This window comes from Chrysoperla carnea, chromosome 5, assembly GCF_905475395.1.
Source record: "Chrysoperla carnea chromosome 5, inChrCarn1.1, whole genome shotgun sequence".
Taxonomy (NCBI): domain Eukaryota; kingdom Metazoa; phylum Arthropoda; class Insecta; order Neuroptera; family Chrysopidae; genus Chrysoperla; species Chrysoperla carnea.
This window is the reverse complement of record NC_058341.1, coordinates 66,238,553-66,260,170: the sequence shown is the minus strand read 5'-3', so window position 1 is coordinate 66,260,170 and position 21,618 is coordinate 66,238,553. Positions and strand designations below refer to the sequence as shown.

Below are 21,618 nucleotides of genomic sequence, written 5' to 3'. Positions count from 1 at the left end.
ACTTCAAAAAGTAAAATAATAAAAATGCACTAAAAAGTAAAAAATAACGACAATATAATGTAGTTATAATTATTGTTATTTTTGGAGTCGGTGTCAGCCAAGGAAACAACTGTGACAGAACAGTTTGCTACATTAACTTGGCTGACACCGACTTCAAAAATAACAATAATTATAACTACATTATATTATCGTTATTTTTTTACGTTTTAGTGCATTTTTATTATTTTACTATTTGAAGTAATGATATAATAATGGACAACTATGTTAAGGACGTTCATGCGTGTACCTGTTTTACTATGTGCGTTCATAGGGAAACAGTATGTAAATTTTAAAGAATTTTAAATTAGTAGAAAATAGAAATTTTTTTTGAAATTCTATTAAAAGTTTAAATAATAGTTAACTGGTAAAAGTTTCAAGTATGGTTATCGATATAATTTTTGAAAAATATCGATTTATATTTTCCATTTAGTCTCATGTTAAACCCTACTTTTAGTCACTTTTTAAACTTAAAATTTAATGAATTTAATTCGATAACAGGATATTTTTCCTGTTTTAAATCATAGAAAATCATTTAAACTATCGCTTTATCATATTGTTTTTAATTTCTCTACTAATATCGTTGACGCATGAACGTCCTTAAAATTAATAATTTTATTTGTTTAAAATTAAAAATTAAATTGTTTGTTTTTATTTGAATTCATTATCATATTGTTATGTGAGCGGATAATGATATACAAACACGTGGTTTATGATTTTTTTTTAAATTTTTGATTAGAAAACAAGTTTTTTTAGTAGGTATAACATTAACATCTGGAGTTCTTGAAAATATTTAAGCATATAGTTAAAAATATTAATAATTTTTAAAGATGAGTTTTTATTCAAACATTAATTACTTCCTGTTCATGCCAAAGCTAGTACCTATAACTATTTACATAATTTTAATTATTCGCTCCGTGCGTGAGTTTCGTTTCCATGGTAACGACACACTACTCTAATTATAGAATTTTATGGATGCATATATAATTGTATGGATTGCATTTAAGACTTACATTGAAAATTTAATATTATTGTCTCACAAATTTAAATAAATAATTATGATAATTTACATTTGAAAAATAATATTTGGGCAATTTGATTTCTTATTTTCACAATTTTTAATGCATTAAGTTTAATTAATTCGTGTTTTACAATAATTTTAATTTGACATTTCTATAACATTAACATGTAAAGAACTGCAAATTAGTAATAACAGCCCCCTTTAACGCCAAAATTGTTCACTGGAAGCGCTGGCATCGATTTTATTGTCCCTACTATGATATCTCTATATATTATAAATGCGAAAGAAAGCATGTTTGTTTGTTTGTTTGTTTGTTTGTTACGCTTTCACGCTTATACTAGCAAATGGTTATTAATGGAACTGTACAGCAATATAGTTGATATATCAGAATAACACATGAACTATCATTTATAAAGATATATTAAAAAATAATAATAAAAATAAAAAAATTGAATTTAATTGGACATTTGACATTACCATAAATTGCAGATTTCTGTAAAAATAGTCAATATAAAATTTTTCACAGACATCTTCTCTGATATATTCAATGAATAATAACTATTATACATATACAAAAAAATAGAATGTAAAATAATTCTTACCATTATTTCGAGTGTTATAGAAAGGGGATAAGCGATCGCTTATCTCTCGAGAGCAATCTTTACCAATCTTTACTTTTAAACCCAGCGAAGCGGGTGGGTATCACTCTAGTTTTAACACAATTTTACTAAAAAAAAGATAAATTGTAAACAGCAGTTTAACGATTGGAAATGGTGAAGGAGGTTATAAGGAATATAAAATAAGCCTATTTCCCAGCAGAAGGGTTGGAGAGTGTTTGGGGGGGGGGGGGTGAAAAAGGGGTGGTTATTTGTATAATTTCGTTTTCCAACTTTCCAACAAGTTGCGGGCAGAATGAAATGTGTTCAGTAAAAAAGTTCTTGATCACGCCAAAATCTAGAACTTTTATACAAGTAATTTTTAACATATATTTATTTTTACCTTATAATTTCTTATTTTTACCTTATAATAATTTTTACCTTATAATTTCCGACAAAATGGGGAAAAACCGTCTTTTTTGTTTTTTTATTCTTATTTCTCCAAAAATAGTCAAATTTTAATGACAGTTATAGAAAAAATATCCACAAATTTTTTCAAGTAAAGCTATCGAATATTTTTTGACATATACAAGTTTTTCGTCAAAAATACGGATTTCTTCAAATGAAAAATATACTTCAGAAAATCATCGTAACGGATTCATTTAAGGCTCTTTTTTTGTTTTTACATATATATTCATAAAAAATGAAGATGCCATATACCAACGACTTAAAAACACGTTCGAAAATGCGAAAAACGAAAAAAATTAATTTTGCAATAATAAATATTTTAATAATTGTTGATTAATTAATTATGTGTAAAAGTTCTAAAATATGGTTAGATATTGTTTATTTGCAAGGAATATTGTTTTATTTTACAAGTAGTCCAGGATATTAAGATGTGCTAACCAATATTATAAAGTTTAAACGTTTTCAGGCCTAAAACGCTGAACCGCTATAACTTGAAAACAATTCTGTTCACGCTAGAATGATAGGGGTTTGTTTTTCGAAAATAAAGTAACATTAACAGAAAAAAAAATAATAAAGTAAAAATAACAGAAAACTTTAAAATATATGTAGCACATTCCTTATAATGGGAAAAACTTCCCCCAAAACTACCATTTTTCTTCTATACATGCTAGAAAGATGCGGTATTTTGCTTTCGACGTAAAATTCCATTAAACTTATTGGTATTGATAAAAATGGAAAACTTAAAAATTTTCGCTGCAAAATATCTCCCCCTAATTGAAAATCGATGAATATTTTTATTAGCTTTTTTACACCATAGATCGTTATTCAGCGGTCGAAGGTCACATAACTTATTGTCCAAAGGATGAAAGTAAAGAGTAAAAGGATAGTATGTAAGAAATTTGTCTTTAAAGTAGACATTTTTTTATATTACGCAGTGTTATATAGAGGGGATAAGGGGTAAATGGGTGAAAGTGCGTTCTCTAAATGAACGAATAATTCTTAAAATAAATGAATGATCCACTAATTGAATTATTTAACGAATTAATTAAAATGAATCATTATCGAGTGTTATGGAAGAAGGATAAGTGAGATCAATAGAGGTGGAGGCTAGAAAGCGGTGGTTTTGACTCTTAAGTCCAGTGAAGTGGGCGGATATCAAGCTAGAACAGTTATAAAATAATTTCCTTAACAAAAATAGTTTTATTTTTGTTTTATCTGAAATTCTGAATATGCTACAAATAAAATTTTAATATAGGGGATTTATAAAGTCACAATTTTTCATCAATTAACCCAGTCAATTGTTTGTTTTCACTTTTTTTTTCAATTCTCAACACCAATACTTAAAATACAAATTAATTCTGCAACCAAGACACATTAGTATGACATTAGTAATAAACTATTAGAATTAGAGAAACTGATACTTTTTCAACTGCAGTATATCTACTTACACCTCACTCAGTATATACATTAAATTTTTTTTAACGAAATTTACAAATAGAGATTTACAATACCCAAAAAGAGATGGTGTTGTGATTCTGTATCTAAAAATTTACTAAAATTAATAATAAAATCCATTAAGGATGTATGAGCATGGTAGTGGGGGCACAAATTTAAAAATAGATATTTTCAATTTTGATGATAAATTTATATTATTACTTGACGATATAAGACGAAAAGTAATAATAAAATTTTTCGATATCTGGCTTAATTTTCAAAATATCGAAAATTGAAAATTTTGTTTAATTATTTAGCTTTCGATATTTCGAAAACCAAGACACATATCGAAAAATTTTATTCTTATTTTTCGTCTACATTCATGAAGTTATAACAAAATTCATCATCAAAGTTGAAAATAAGATAAAAATAATTTCAACCCTTAATCTACCCTGCTCTTACATCCCTTATATGGACGGTGACACTTAGTTTTTTTCTTTTCTAATTCATTGCTAATATGTTTACTTTCTATTAAAAAGTTTTTTTTTAAATTTGTTTTCATTCATTCCAAATGAAAATTATCAAAAACTTCCAAAATATGTCGTTTTTTGAGATTCCTCCATAAGAGCCAATGTATTTTATATCGATTTTTAATGACTTTTTTCTTAAAAATTTGCACGGGTACCTAAGCTGAAATTTTAATAATATATTCTTTGAGTAAAAGACTACCTACAAACAAATTTTGAGCCTTTAAATCAAACATTGTTGTCATGCTCATACATCCTTAATTAAGAGAAATGTTTGTTCAAGTGAAAAGTTTTGAAGTGTTTGAACAAAATTGTTATTTAAAACTTTATTCTTAATGCATTTTTAAATAATTGAAACCTATTAAAATTCAACAAAGCTGGAAAGTATATTTAAAAAAAAAAAACCTTGAATGAAGGAATTCCTTTTTTGCAAAATATAAAAAATCACTATGTAGTATTTTGTTTATTGAGTAAAATTACAAAATATGAGCTTTAAATCGGTAGCAGATCTTAACACAATTTTATTATAATTAAAACGAAATTTTATATCAGAACTTTTTTTGGAATGAAAGGGGGATTATAATATATATAAGGAATATGTTCAAATTTAATTAGGAATAATAAATTGGTTTAGAAATTTTAATAAAGTATAATAAGAGAGTTTTTTTTGTGCTGGGACACTAAAAAGTCTAAAATTAAATAAATAATAAAAGAAATGAAAAAACCCGACTGCGTTAAAGAAAATCAGAAAAGGAAAAAACCTCTAGATTAAAACCTAGACCGACTCCAATCTTCCCAATAATGAGCCCCGACTGTTAGTGTCGCTATGTAAACAACTGAACTTGTTTCTTCCTTATGAAATTTTCTTTGACGCAGTCGGGTTTTTCATTTTTTTTTAATAATTTATTTTATTGCCCTCTTTATTATATGAAGTCAGGCATAAATATGAAATTAAAATCAACTAAGCAAAATATATCATCTCTAAATCTGTCAAATATTGCCTTTTCTAACAAGTAAAGTTTTTAATTAAAGAGAGAATTGAAAAAATACACTCGAACCAGGACTTCTTGGATTCATGTCAAGCGCCCTACCAATTAGGCTATTCGAGTTCTAGACACGAATGCAATTTTTTCAACTCAATGAATTTTTACTTTGTTTATCCACTTATTTATTATTATTACTTATTAAGTAAAGTTTTTTTTAAATGTTTTTCTTATAATTCATATTGTATTCCTGTCAGATTGCCTCTCTCTTACCTATTTGCGACGTCCCTGTGGACTTGCACAAAAAAAAACAGACTTGATCTCTCCAAACACGAGAAGATACGTGTTTTTGCGTTTTTTTGATTTTTCTTTACATTTTCGATAATCTGTATAAAATACATTGTACAGTTAACAGAATAGAGGTAATCATGCAATAAAAAGAAGAATTTTTTAAATAACGGAGGACATACATAATAATTCATAAATGGTTATTATAGTCCCATCAAGTTAAATGAAATTTCTTATAATTTAGTGAAGTTTTGGGTACAGCAATGCCATCTATGCCATTTTTTAGCTTTTTACACATAGAATAAAAAATTCATATGGGCAGAAAAATGAAATTGCGATTTCGGAAAAATCAACGATTTTCCACATTTTTCCACAATTTTTTGATATTTACTCGAAAACTATACATTTAAGAAAATAAATAGATCGCTCCAAAGTTAAAGGGCATAAAATTTCGATTTGTATGTATAAACTTTTTTTTATATTTCATATTCTCTAAAAAGTCTATGTCAATATAGAATTATCCGTTTGTTTGGTGGTTTTTTAATTTTTCTTAAAAACTGTGAATTTTAGGCAAAAATACTTTGAATAAAAGCTGTCATGCATAAAATTTCCAACTGATTAGTATATTTTAATAGTTTAAATCTTTCGCATTTTCGAAAAAATTGATATTTAAATAAAATTTTCCACGTTTTTCCCGTATTTTTTTTTTATAATTTATTCAAAAACTATACATTTTAGGGAAAAAACACTCAAGTCCAAAGTTGTAAACGTAAGTTAAAACAGTTATCTTCATTTCGTTTTTGCCTCAACGTGTCCACCTTCGCGTTCCATACATGTAATTGTTTTTTTACAAAATTGTTTAAATACACTCTTACATATCTCAGGAGTGATTTCTTGAAGCGTTTCCCTTATTATCTGTTCAAAATAGTCTACATTTCTAAACGACCATTAACATTTCTATCGAACTTTCTAAATTTGTAGCACCCTTTACATTCGATGTCAAAAGTGAAAAACTGAATGTTAATATTTTTGAAAGCTGAGCTTTTTTTAAAGAATAAATTTTAACTTATAATAAAAAACTTTTCCATATGTAGCCAACTGAGCTAGAGACTCTGTATATAATTTTTTCCGCCTTATAATTTTCACCACTAGAAAGAAAAACTATAAAAACCACCAAAAACATGCTTAATTGTATTTTGATGTAGTATTTTCAGAAAATATGAAAAATTAGAAAAAGTTTATACCTACAATTCGATGGGAAATTATACCCGATAACTTTGGATTAGTTTAATTTTTCTTTAAAATGTACAGTTTTCGAGTAAATTGTGGAAAAATGTTGAAAATCGATTATTTATCCGAAATCACCCTTTTATTTTTCTGCGCATAAGAAAATTTTTGTTTTACAAGTAAAACGATGAAAATTGGCTTTCGTGGTATTGCTGTACTCAAAACTTAATCGTATAAAAAATTTTATCTATCTTGATGGGACTATTAATTTCATAAAATTCAAGGCCATTTTGATTTCCTTTAACTATTTTATTTAAATTATTATAAAATATAATAATTGATCATTAATGAGAGACTATTTACTATAGACTTTACTGGAAACAAAAATTATATAATTATTATTGATAAAACATGATAAATACTTGAGTCAATCTCTTTCAAAATAATATCTAATTTTAATATTTATACCACTATCTTATACAAGCAAGGGTATTTTATTTGATTGGTAAAACAATTTAAAACGAAAAAAAAACATATTTATCATAAGCAAAGTTACAGTAAATTAAAATTTATGAATGACTAGATTACAATAATATTAAAGAATCAAAAAATTAATAATATTAAATTAAAAATTTAAATAGACCCCCGACATAAATCACCCTTGATCGATTCGTGGTATCGTAGCTTGTAAACGGATTTTGATTGAATTTTTTTTAAAGGTAATTTGATCGAGAGTGTTCTTAGTTATGTTTCATCGCCTCTTTTCTAGTTGTTTCGGATACGGAACACTAATCTCGTACTTAAAACAAAGCTAAGAACACTCCCGATCCAATTAACTTTCAAACAAACAAAAAATCAAAATAGGTTTATCTGTTTAGGAGCTCTGATGCTACAGGCAAACACACAGGTAACAGACACTTCATGCTTATAATACCCCTCTTTTAGTTCGAGGGTTGAAAATTTACACAATTAAGCTTTTTATTTTATTCAAATCATTTTAGCAAAATTATCGTAGTACTTCAGAGATGACCTTCGCTATTTTTTCAAACCTTTTAAATGTATTTACTTTTGATTTCTTTGTAATTAATATACAGTGTGTTCATTTCAAAAGTATCCACCCTTAATAAATTTTGACCTATTGTGATTATTGGTTTCAGTGGAAACACATCGATAAAGATATCAAGGGAGAAGTTCAAAACTGGTACCTAGAGAATTTAAATTTCATTCCTTCACCCTCAGCTACCCCCACTTTGAAATTTCAAATGGCTCCCCCAACCTTGCGGCACCTCATTTTCAAGGGTTATATTATTTATCTAAAATTCTTTATTCAACCATGATAAAAAAATGAAATCGTTCGATTGGTTCTTCACATCAGGTCAAAAGATACCTTCCATTTTTTGTGTGGTATATCTTAGGAACCAATCGATCAATTTCAATTTTTTTTCAAGGTTGCGTAGAGAATTTTATGCAAATGATGTATAACAAGATAGGGGCGTCATTTGAAATTTCAAAGTTAAGTAGGGATGCTGGAGGTGAAAGGGTCAAACGAAAATTCTTTAAATCGACGTGTCTAAACAATAATCACATCAAGTCAAAAGTTATTAAGAGTGGATACTTTTGAAATGAACACACTGTATAAATCAGATATGTAACAATTATTTTTGAAAACAGTTTTTTCACGAAATGTTTTACCAAAAAATGTCTTAGTTGGTTAAGATAAAAAAAGTGTATTAAGTAATAATAATAATGGGGTTCAACCTCCGCATCTCTGGCATATGCCTTAACAGAGACCACCCTCATCATTATTTGTTAATCTTTATTTATTTAACTACATATATACAATTACATTTTATGATGTGGATGGAATCGGTTACTTCGTATAATACTTAATAATCGTATAATACTTCTGCACCCCCATTTATTATAAATGTTCACACTGCCGCTGCTTGGATTCGAGCCCGCAACCTCGCAATCAGTAGCCTAACGGTCAAAGACTAACGCCTTAGACCGTTCGACCACTGAGCCGATTAATTGATTATGTTAAGTATTAAGATTAAAAATTTTTTAAATATCAAATCGGCAATTTTTTTTTAATTAATTCTTTCTGTATTTATTATGAATTATAAATTTTGTAAAAAAGCCTCTCCCCTTTAAAATGTTTTTTGATTTTTTTTTTTTTTTTTTTTTACCGTTAAAGAATGCATAATCTTAAAATTGACTTATTTCGGTCAACTAAACAGTCGAATAAGAAACGAAAATGCACATATTACTTCAGCTTCAACTATTATTTTAATATTTGTTCCATAGCTTTTTTTAAATTTGTAAAAATCGTTTTTTTAAATCTCCAAGAAGAAAAGACTTTCCGCCCTTCCCCCTCCGAGTTATCGATTTTTCGGTACGAAGTTGTTACAACCTAATAAACAACTGTCTTAAATTTCAAAGAAGCGACACTTTTTTCCTTATAGATATTTAATTTTATTGTACTAATTGCCTTTTTTATAAAATAAAATATTTATTTTCAAGGAATTGGAAAAGAAACAGCAATTGATATGGCAGCCAGGGGTGCAAGAGTTATACTTGGTTGCCGTAATTTAAAATCAGCGGAAAACATAAAAGAAGAAATTATTGGAAAAACTGGCAATACCGATATTGTTATCTATCCATTAGATTTTGAATCATTATCATCTGTACGAAAATTTTCAAAACTAGTTCATGATAATGAAAGTCGATTAGACATTCTCATTAATAATGCTGGAGCTGGTGGACTGGGAAATAAAACTACTGAGGATGGTTTACATATTGGTATGCAAGTGAATCATTTCGGACCATTTTTATTAACAAATTTACTTCTTGGTAAGTTAAATAATCTAAACATTTTTGTTAAGTTTTATTAAGGTTCAGATTTAAGCTAAAAATTATAAGCTGTTATATTCAATTCAAATACTTCAAAAATTAATCCCGAAATTAATTCTGATTAATTGTAATCTCAAAAGTTAAATCCAACATGCAAACATGCGATTTTAGTTCATTCACATATTAGTAATAATATTAAGTTAATAATTACTTAACCCGACCTAAAATCAGGTCTAATCGATTCGATTGTGGCATCGTAGTTTCTAAACGAATGAACTGATTTTGATTTTTAATGTCATGTGTTTTTGTAGCTCCATATCTCAATAAATATTTATTCTACCGTGTCGTGGTATATACAAATCGATAGAAAATTTTGTACTTGTTATTTTTTTTGCCTCTTTGAAGGTTTAAAACGGTTTCTGCAAATCAGGCCGAACCATCACAATCAGCGCCATAAAATTAAAAGTTTTGCCTAACTCGCCATACTCCTCAGATCTCTCGCCTACCCACTACCATCTTTCCAAGCACTTCGATGGCTTTATAACCGGCCTTCGTCGACTTAATCGAATCCCGAGCACTCAAATTTTATGCCGACGAAATTATTCAACTTGTTGGCAAAAGTGCATTGATTCAAAAGCGGTTATTTCGATTAAATTGAATAAGTTTCAAGAATATTTGCTCAGCCATTCTACCAGGCCACAGAGGTCCCTAACGTGTGTAAACCAAAATTAGAAAAATGCTATCAGACTTGTCAGTATTGTCTATAGAGGCAGAAATTTTAGAAGAACTGAAATCATCTAAAGTATAGATGATTTAATAAATCAATTTGTCGAAATAAAAGGCAAGAAAAGTGTACATTTAATTTGAATTGTTTGGCTAGCTCAATTTCTAGGAGGAAGTGATAACTCATAATGAATAAACATTTATTTTAATTTAATTCAAGCAATTTTTGTTTTTTTTGTGAGAAATCCTTACCCTTCATTTGGGCTCCCCAACTAATGTTGATACTGGGCCCCGCCAGGGCGAGCTACGCCACTGGCATCATTATCGTTTATCATCCTCCAGTACTTTACCGTTTCCCGTTGTTATCGAGTATGGAACTCTACACTCATACTTGAAACGTAGTTAAGAACGCTTTCGATCAAATAACCTTTAAAAAAAATCAAAATTGGTTCATCCGTTTAAGAGCTAGGTTGCCATAAAATCATGTCTAGTCGATTCATTTGTGGCAACGTAGGTCCTTAATTCATGAATCACTTAAAATTTTTTTTTTATAGGTAATTTGATCAAGAAAGTTTACTATTAAAATCAAAATCGGTTCATGGTTTATGTGCTAAGATGCCACAGACATGCTTATAGCAACTCTAATTTTAGCCGGGGATTAAATATAAGAAATTCAAAAAAATTGTCTTTTTAGAATTTGACGTCGAAACCCAGATTGTAAAATTATAGCAGAAGTAGGTCCTAATTTGTCACTTCTGCTTTGGAGAGGGCAGAAAAGTATATTTCACCTGCGACTCCAATGAGTACAAAATTCACTATGTTTACGCGTGTCTAACGTGCCGCAGAATAGGTCTAATTTTACTTGAATGTTCCTTCAATTAATAATTTTCCCATTCTCCATAAGTCAAGTTGTCCCCCTATTGCCATCGACTAGCGACACATTTGCATCCCCGCCTGCTTTTGGCTTGGCTTTGAGCAGTGTTAAATCTTCATTATACTAATTATAATTATAAATATTTTGTTTCAGATTTATTGAAGCAATCAGCGCCAAGTCGAATTGTGACTGTGGCTTCGCTAATGCATGTAACATCTTGGCTAGACCCAAATAATTTGAATAAAAGTTTAAATGATATCATTAATTACAGTAATTCAAAACTATGTAACATTTTGATGAGCAATGAATTAGCTGAAAAATTACGTGGAACAGATGTAATCTCCAATAGTTTACATCCAGGATCAGTGCGAACACAGTTATTTAGAAATGTTCGTTGGTATGTAAATATTTGCCTTAAGTTCCAGGAAATATTACTGTTCAAGGTTGGTTAAAATTTTTATTTTAAAATTTTAAAATTAATAATTATAAAAAGAATATGTTTTGTTGAGTCCACTTTTTTAATATTATAGTTATTTCATAAACCCCTGCTTTATATATTAAGATTTAAGCCTACTTATGACAAATATATTGACTGGTTAACGTCATCAATGATTATTCCAATAGGGTCTTTATAGTACAATGAAATAAACCGCTTACTTTTTGCTAAAACCTTGTGGAACGTGTTTTTTACCCGTCAAATATCACTAGGGCATGACTTAGTAATACAAATGGTTCAATTTATTAATAATCAATAAATTGTCAATTAAAGTGGTTCGGCTCTTTGAGCAAGTGCGGTGTATGTTAATTTTTTTTTTTTGCGGTAAATGATAGCTCAAATTACCTTGATCACAATTGATCATAATTCAAAGTACATGGTCACACAGTTTTGGGGCTTCTTGTGGGACAAAATTTTGAATTATTTCATTTTAAAATTGTGATTTTTAACATAGTACCTTATGGAAAAACTCAGCTTCAAAAAAGTTTTCATCATGAAGAAAATTTATCACAGACTCTGTTTATGCAAACAAAAAAAACCTACTACGTTACGGCGCTTTCCCAAACGAAAACATAAAAAAAACTTTGGTTTTTGACGCTTTTTCGATATTTTTAGAGCATTTTTTTACATTTACGTCATACAAATTGCCTAGTTTGCGATATTTTTAGAGCATTTTTTTACATTTACGTCATGTGTATTGCCTAGTTAACTAGTTGACTTATAAAATTAATAAATATGCAACTTGTATTACGTATAAGTTAGGCATGTGTTAATATAAATAAATTAAAAATTAAATAGTTTTTTTTGATTATTTGATAAATACTCACTTTTATGTCATACAAGTTGCCTACTTAATAATTTTTAAATTAACATTTGTATTGACTGTTTCATTTAATTAACAATTTATAGTTTATTAATAAATATATACATTTGCCCCACTAACGCATGCCTTACGAATACTGTAGGAAATGAAGCATTTGACCAAGGAATTGTATTCTCGTCAGTTCATTTTTATGGAAGCCGTCCTTGTGTTTTTTCGATTTACGCCCATAGGGTGGGGCAGAATTCTCCTACTTCCGGATATCACATTCTCTTTAATTAACATTAAAACAAAACTGTTGGATTTGATATTTTGAACATTTGATTTTTTTCCTCTTGACATTTTTCACTTAACCTCACCGTTTTCGAACTATAAGCATTTGGAGAACAAGAATTCGGATTTTCATCAACAACTCTTTTTTGACGAAAATAAAGATTATTTTGTGGTTCTGATCAAAAATTTGGTATCAAAGTATATGACTTTATATTGTTTTGACCCACCCTAGTGTAGCTGCAGATTCACTCTCCGGAATGTAATCCTGCCGTCGCCCATGGAGAAAGATATATGTTTGTACTCTTAAATGGGTCCAAAGATATTTATGTTCAAGTATGAGTCAAGATACACTTAATGCCCGTACCTTATTATCTATCGGATCTCATATAGTGCAAGAATTTGATTATGAAGATGTAATCGACATTTTCTCGCGAACCAAAACCAGAAGGAAGAAATTCCAATCATAAATAATAAATAAAAAAATGTATTTACTATTTATCTTTGCAAAATTATATTTAAAATTAATGAGACCTTATTTATCCGGTCAAATTTTAATCTGATGGTACAAAATTACGCACACAGCTCAAAGTTGGTAGGATTGTTTAAAACACCATTATAAATGAAATCTAAAAAGTCTTCATCGATCCGATTCCAGAAAAAAATTTACTCGGGATCAAGGGTCACAAAAAGAAGTTTTTCGCGATTTTCAGCTAAATGGTAAGTTTTATCATAAAATAAAGTTCAAAAAAAAAATAAAATTATCGGCTTCGTCTCGGCCGACAATGAACATGAGATCTGAGACATTCTTTACTTGCTCCCGTGGTGTGCATACTATTATTCTCCCCGACGGATTTGGAAAGCGGTAACTTCGTTTTGCACAGTTGGTAGGAAGTTTACACTTTCTGCACGGAGTGTGACTCTCGGTCAGTGTGACTTACATACATAAAATTTTTACTTACATACATCCGTAGGGTGCGTAGTCATGGTAGGAACAATCTAATCAAAGCTAGCGCTTGCAGTAGATAATTTTGATGTAAGAGGTGTCTTTTATGACTAATTTTCAATTCTTTACATGTAAATGGTATAGTAAACATCAAATTAAAATTATTGAAAAATAGCAATTAATTAATTAAACTTGTTACTTTATAAATTGTGAAAATAAGAGACGAAATTGCATAAATATTTAGATGTAAATTCACATAATTACTGATTTAAATTTATTAGAATATATTATTAAATTTTCAATGTAAGCCATATATGCAATTCCTAGAATTATATATCTATCCAGAGAATCACATGACGATTACAACTCGTCCAACTTTTTGAATCGTTATATCTCAGAAACGGTGGCTCTTAGGAAAGAAAGTATTGAGACATTTTTTATATTTAATTGCCAGATCTACAATTTTTGCCTGAACTAAGTTTATGATATAACTTACCTTTTTGCTGAAAATCTCGAAAAACCCGTTTTTGTGACCTTTGACCTCGAATAAATTTTAATCCAGGTATCGGATCGATGAAAACTTTTTAGATTTCATTTATTAGGTGTTTTGAACAATCCTACCAACTTTGAGTAGGACGCGAATTTTTGTGCCATTAGTCCTATTTTTTGTTTAATTTGATCGGATAATATTATGTTAGAGGAAAATGAAATCAAGAAATTTAAAAATTAATTTTATTATATTTTGTTTATAGACCCCTAAAGAAGGAGCCCAAACCACAATCCATTGTGCAGTATGTGAAAAAGTAGATGGAGTTACTGGCAAATATTATCAAGATTGTAAACAACAATGGACATCAATTCCAGCACGCAATAAACGATTAAGTGCAAAAGTCTGGGATGAAAGTGTAAAATTAGTGAAGTTACAAAAACATGAAATTCATTATTAAATAATGTTGATTTTTTAATATGATAGATAATATTTATAAATAATAATAATAATACATTACATATTTTTATATATAAAAAAAATATGTTTTCATTTGAATTTTCTTTTGGAGTTTTGCCAAATAGAATCGCGTCTTTTATCCATCTGCCAAATTTGAACCAAATTCTATATAAAATGTTTTTATCAAATTTTCAAGCAAGGCCAAGGTCATTGTTTCAACCAATAATTATATTATAAAATTGGTCATGTTTATTCACATGACAGCGATTCAAAATATTTAAAATAGTTTTTGCAATAATAAATATTTTACAACCGTATGACAACCCGATTTTTGTACTTATGGATTGGGAGCCAGGCCAAAAAAAATTCTCTGAATTCACTACACAAACACATAGTGCTGTCAGTCAAGCGAACGGTAGAACAGGTTTCATGCTATCGAAACGGTTTTGATTACCGTGGTATTTAAATAAAAAATGAATTTACTCAAGCTGATAGCCCTGGAGCCCGTGACAGTAAAACTGCACTTACCCGGATTTCAAAACTTCAAGCCCCAAATCCATTGATACAAAATAGTTACCGCGCTAGCGTGTGACTAAACACGTGAAATTAAATTTGATGCCAGATAAAACGGTTTTAATTGTTGTGAATAGTATTTTTATAACACTTCACATTTTTCGAATTTTCTTGCTTATTTAGCTAGCTAAAATGCCAGGCGTCAATCAGTGTTGAAATTACTCACCGGTAAATGGCCCTAATCTCTATCCAAAAAAAAAATTAAAGAAAGATTGAAAAGATTAAATTTCAGACTCTTTTTATCTGAACAAAGGTATTTTTAAGTTTTTATTTAGTTTCATTTGTTCGTTGTTCTTTGAAATTTGACCAACTTCCCGGTTTCCGATTGAGCTGAAAGTATTCGATTCAATTTATTTATTATTTTTTTAAACAATACAATATTGTACAGAACATGTCATTAAAAAGGGATAGGGAAAAAGAAAGGAAGGAGAAGATACGCAGCTATGACTGACTTTCTTAGGAACTATTTCGGCATTAACCTCGTGCAAGCCTAATGGAAAATCAAATAGTAGGAAGTAATAGTATGAATTTATTTTGCCACCGCTTCCACTTTATTTGATATACATACGTTTTTTAGTTATAAATTAAAAATTTAAATAAAATCAAGTGAGGATTATACTTAGTTTGAAACTCAGTAAAAGCAAAACTATCTCTGAAAAATTATGAAAACATTAAATAAATTATCCCATCATTTAATAACAGAAAATGATAATAGATTGAGACTCTTTCGGAAGAAATATTCGAAGTTACTAAAAATTTTTCAGAAAAGTAGTAACTCAGAAAAGTAGTAGTAATATTTCTTCCGAAAGAGTCTCAATCTATTACCATTTTCAGTCATTAAATCGTTGATTAATAATTTATTCAATATTTTCAGACTTTTTCTGACTGTTTCTGACCTTTTCGGAGATAGTTTTAGTTTCTGAATATTAAACGAAGTATCCTGAGTTTCAGAACTGATTTTTTTCCACAAAGACCGTTAAACATTTTTGTTGTCTGACTTTTGTAGACGAACAATTTTAGCATTTCAAACAGACCCCTTTAAGGGTAATTGACCCCGCTGGTCCAAAGTGAACCAAAAAAGTATACTCAGAAGATTTTTGAGGTCAATGATAACTGATCCGTAGTTAGAATGTGGATATACTCCCCCCTCTGGGAGTAATTCACCTCCCGCTAACCCAACACAGCAATATTTTGTAAATATACAACAAAATGGAACAAAAGAGTATACTTGGGATATATGGAAATTCTTACTTCGGAATTGTGATCCGTGACCCGAAAAACCCGTGAGTATAGTACGTATAGTAGACTTTTTTGGTCCAGCCAGCGGGAAGTGAAATACCATAGGTGGAGCGGATTATATCCACATTTAAACTTCGGAATCGTGATCAGTGATCCCTAACCCCCTCTCAATATACTGTTTTGGTCCATTTTGTTAAATATTTACAGAATATTGCTATTTTAGATCAGCGAGGCGAATTACCCCAGAAGGGGGGCAGGGTATTATATCCAAATTCTGACTTCGAAATAGTGATTAGCGACCTCAAAAATCCCAGTGTATACGTTTTTGGCCTCTTTTGTTGAATATTTTCTTTTTTTTTTTTTTAGTTTTAAAATTTTCAAAAATCTCCTTAGAAATGGATTCTAATAATTGGCCCATTTGGTTCATAGCAATAGCCAAACTTTCTAGCGGCAACAAGTTGGATGAAGACTTTGATACATGGACCTTCCTGAACATTTAAAAAAAAAATGGCCTCATAGGTGGAGGTGCAAAAAAATTCTTCATATTACACTTTTTTTCGTCTAAAATAATTCTTCAATTGTGACCATCCTTTTGCTTTTAATAATTACGTAATTTGACGTATTACCATACTGTAATAGACCTGAAAATTTTAAGACGGTGTCTCCAAGACTATAAAGCGTACGTAAATTATTTTTAAATGACATTTATTAAAAGCATTTTATAAAAATAAGAAAATTAAATACTTTGTTTACAATCACTGTTTGTTATTATGATAACGTGCCAAAACAAAGCGACGTACAACGTACTTAAACACGTGAGAATAACAATAAGCTGTTCACTATTATAATTTTAATTTTTCGTATTTTTTAAACTATTGTAATTTAAATTTTTCATATTCTTTTAAAATTTTCAATATAAAGTTATCGGATAGATTTTGTTTTTATTTTTGGCACGTTATTTCCGTAGCACGCGATCAAAAATAATCTAATGATTGGATAATACTTGGAATTTCAATAAAACTTAATAAATATATTTTTTGATTAACAAAGTTTCCGGGCTTTTTATTATTATTTTATCGTTCAAAGTTGGCTGAAAAAATGATGAATCATATAGGTTATCCTTTTCAATTGGATATTCCTATATCAAAAAATCTAGAAAGTGTGATTAAAAAAATATCTAAAATATTTATACAATCTTGTAGTTTATAATAATACCATAAAAATATAAGGTTGCCGATGATAAACAATTTTAAATTAATTATGAGTTCATCGAAGATCCATTTGATGACCAGAGACGACTATAGTTTGATGAGTATTGATGATTGAAGAGAAATATCTATATTATCAAATTTATAAGCAGCACTTGCACACAATATAATTTATACTTGCGTAGTATAAAGCTAAGAATAACAAATTATTTGAATACAAAACATGTATTTGGTTTATATGTATGTACCGTGGAATAGACCAAATCTTTTTTACAATACTGTATACGTAATAAACAAGTGAAATTTACAAAATTTAAAGAACCCCCGACAAATTCGATTTATTCGTTGTGAACTGATTTTTGGAAACTTAGCTGTAAAATGTTCTCAATCAAGGCGGTTCGACCGTTTAGGGGCTACGATGCCACTGAGAAACACTCAGACGCACAGATAAACACTTTGAACTTATAACACTCCTTCTTAAATCAAAAGCAAAGTGGTGGTTAAGGATATCAGATGAAATGAAAAGGATACTTAGAGAGCTATCATTTTTTGGGACAAATTTTTGGAAATATTTTAATTGAAATTGAAATATTTGAATTGAGTTTGTTGAATTATTGTTTTGAATAGCCTAATTATTTTACCATTTCACTTTTCAAAATGAATTGAGCCAGGTTTATTTGACCATTCATTTCCATAGTAATTTTTATATGTTAAAATTATACTTCATGCCTCTCTTGAAGCTTCATAGCTGAGAACTGTCTCCATTAAATTACCTTTCAAATGAAACCAAAAAAAAATGAAATCGGTTCATCCACTTAGGCGCTACGATGCCACAGACAGACAAACACACAGACTCACAAACATAGAATTCATTCAGAATCGTTTTATTTTAAAATCATACTCTTACAGAAGGGCATTCATCTATTTTATGCAATACATAATACAAACACGTAAATAGTTATTTAATTTTGCAATTAATTGATCTCAGGCCTGTCCAAAATTAAAACTGCAGCAGCCCGGAACTATACTTTCATTTCGCAAGCGGTTTTTTTCGGGTGCAGAATTCAGGGATTACAAAAAAATCATACTTTAGCAATTTTAGTAAATGTAACTATACTCTTTGCAGAAGTTAAGCAAGGCGAAAACAAACTAAACATGTGAAAACAAACAATTGACTGAGTTAATTGTTGAAAAATAATGTATTAAAAGTGTTGAATGTCAGTGTTTGCATTAATTTTTATAAATTAGAAGAGTGAGTTTAAAAAACCAACACAATTATGGCGGCTGAAATATTTATTTGGTATTCGAAAATTTTCGAAAGTATTTTCTAGAATTTTTTTTTTGTTTTTCGAGAATGTTTCACAAGACCACTAGTCAAAGCTACCGCAAATTTTTTTTTAGTTTTGAAGAAAATGAACAACGAAGTTTTGTCCTAATTTACACACTCACGAATAATCAGTGATGATAACGAAAAAAAGTTTCAAACAAAAGTTGTTCATTTATTTATAAAAAGCATTTTTTATATATAAACTATTGTTTTATCTCAAACGATTTACAAGAGGAATCCTACAAACTCAAACTCACGTCTTGAATACGCTATAAAAATTTCAGCTTGATATCTTTTCGTTTTAAAGTTATCATGTCGTCGCGGTCGGGCGTACGAGCAGGCAAACGGGCAATTGGAAATGGACTAATGAGGTATTTTTATGATATATATTTCACATATACAGGGTATAAAAAACATGCAAACTCAACATATTTAGAACAGATTTCTAGACTATTCAACAGAAAGTCAGAACTCTAAATAAATTTTCAATTGTGAATTTGGTCTTACGATTTTCTGAATCTGGTCCAACGATTAAAATAATCTTATAATCTATACAGAAATTATACAATTATGTAATGTGTATTGCCGAATACATAAAACTTGAAGGAAGAATTCCTCGAAAACACAATGAATAACTCAATTTGGAATCACAATTGATATGTTTCTTCATTTCTTAAGAATTTACAAAATTTTGTGCTGGTTTCTTTGTGACTTCTAAATAGATAAAATCAAAACAAATTAACTGAAATTAATGAAACAAACGTATTCAATAAACTAATATTTCTTGCCTACAGAAAAATTGATATTAAAAATTATAGTCAATTATAATCAATAGTTTTTTTAAAGAACGTAATAAAAATAATACAATAATAAAAGTCTGCATAACTAATTTATTAAACTATGTTAACATAAGTATACATAGAGTTTTTCATCAAGACTGATAGAACTTTGAAGATTTTTGACTTTATTACATTATAAATATATCGGGGTTTCAACAGAAATACACGTTTTGAGGGTCCCTGATTCCAATAAAGTGGTTTTTAAAAAATGTTGCGTCCCCGTCGGTATGTCGGTATGTCTGTTACCAAGCTGGAGCCTTCAATTCTCAACCGATTTTTCTCAAACTCGGTAGGTACATAGGTTCAGTTTGGTCATAATTCCAGACCAAATTTCACGACGATTTTTTCTTTTTTTCTCTAGGCCTTTTTTCAACGGTTCTTCCCTCTAGGAACAAACAGGATTTTTGGGGTTTTCTCAAAAACTGCTCTAACGATTTCGATTAAATTTGGCACAAGTGTTATTAGGATTGGTATAAGCCACATATCCGGGATGATTCGAGAAGGTCCACACCCTAAGGAAAACCTTTCCAAATATAGGAAAATGGGATTTTCTAAGTGGAGCTGGAGGGGATGAAATCGTCAAAAGTGGTCAAATCAACCCTACCCAAATTATTCAAATATTATTTAAAATGTCTTTTTAAGTAACTTTTGTAATTTGGTAATCTTTGCTTAAACTCACCCGTACCAAACTATAACATCCAATAAATATACCTAAGCCTGTTCCTCATTTCTTGTTTTTAAATAATTCTTACAATTGGCTGCTTTTAATAAAAATATTACAAGAATAATATGTCAATTTTATAATATAATAAGTCTTGTCGGACCGTTTTTTTTTTTTTTTTTTTTTTTTTTTTTTTTTTTTAATATACATATGTTGTGAATAACAGTCCAAAAATTATAAAGCAAAATTCGAATTATTTTTTAAGTTATAAATATTTTATATTTTTTAAGTTTATAAGTGCGGAAAACAAAAAATGTCAATTTTGAGCGTGTTAATAACGCACGTAATAACAATCTCAAAATCCAAAAAATGTAAAAAACAGCAACTTGCTGAACAGGAAGAAGCTTATGAAGAATTATATGCCTTGTTAGGCCTAGAAATTGCTGACTAATGACAGGTAAGTATAATGATAATATACCTATTGGTACGCTTAAAGTACGTGAATTTATTCAAAGGCACATATTGGCCGTTTTTCCCGATTTTCGGGAAAATGGCTGAATAAATCAAAATTTTGGATTCAACATTTTTTAAAGGGAAAAAACTTTCCGACAATTTTTGTTTGAACATATTTTTCATAAAGTTCATGGTTTCCAAGATATTGGAAATTTCCAGGATATCATTTTTTTATGTATACAAAGCGTTAATAACGCAACCCTAGCACTTCGAAGAATGCGGGTTAGAAGGGTTTTGAACTAGATGATAAAACCTTCCTTTTTTTTAGTTTTTTTATTTTGCCTTTGAATAAATTCATAAAATCGCTTATTTTCAGTTACTTTTAATATATAATGGCAGGTAAGTATATTGATAATACATTTAAAAAAAATTTTCGTCGCCTTTTCCTCGAAATGTGTTTTCACAAAACAGTTCCCACAATTTTGAAAAAAAACTATTTCATTTATCGATTTAAATCTTTATACAACTTGTTGAAAATTACTCAAACCAGTCCCAAATCACCATAATCTATATTATTTTATTACCAGTTTTATATTTTGGGCCAAAACCCCGTTTTTTTGTATGTTTTGTACAAAAACATGTGCAATTTTTGATGAATTTGTTTCAGAACGTTTTTAAAGTAGACTAAATTTGCTACAATATGAGACGAGAATGGACTCTGCAGACCCAATACTTTCCGAGATAAAGCCTTTCGAAATTTATCGACATAACTTTATACATCAGAGCTAACGTCAAATCCGGTATTTCTGA

General features: G+C 29.1%; 1 protein-coding gene across 1 annotated transcript; it reads left to right on the top strand.

Annotated features, from left to right (window-relative positions):
* Window positions 1-9,129: 9,129 nt before the first annotated feature.
* LOC123301328 (retinol dehydrogenase 11-like) lies at window positions 9,130-14,509 on the top strand. Its single transcript, XM_044884065.1, has 3 exons — window positions 9,130-9,433; window positions 11,184-11,431; window positions 14,315-14,509. The coding sequence occupies exons 1-3, from the start codon at window positions 9,130-9,132 to the stop codon at window positions 14,507-14,509; spliced, it is 747 nt and encodes a 248-aa protein (XP_044740000.1).
* The last annotated feature ends 7,109 nt before the right edge of the window (window positions 14,510-21,618 follow it).

Bases quoted from the DNA above. Each gene is read 5' to 3' on its own strand.
- LOC123301328 (XM_044884065.1), top strand. From the start codon at position 9,130: ATGGCAGCCAGGGGTGCAAGAGTTATACTTGGTTGCCGTAATTTAAAA. The intron at 9,434-11,183 runs GTAAGTTAAATA...ATTTTGTTTCAG, and splicing joins ATTAACAAATTTACTTCTTG to ATTTATTGAAGCAATCAGCG. The intron at 11,432-14,314 runs GTAAATATTTGC...TTTTGTTTATAG, and splicing joins TTAGAAATGTTCGTTGGTAT to ACCCCTAAAGAAGGAGCCCA.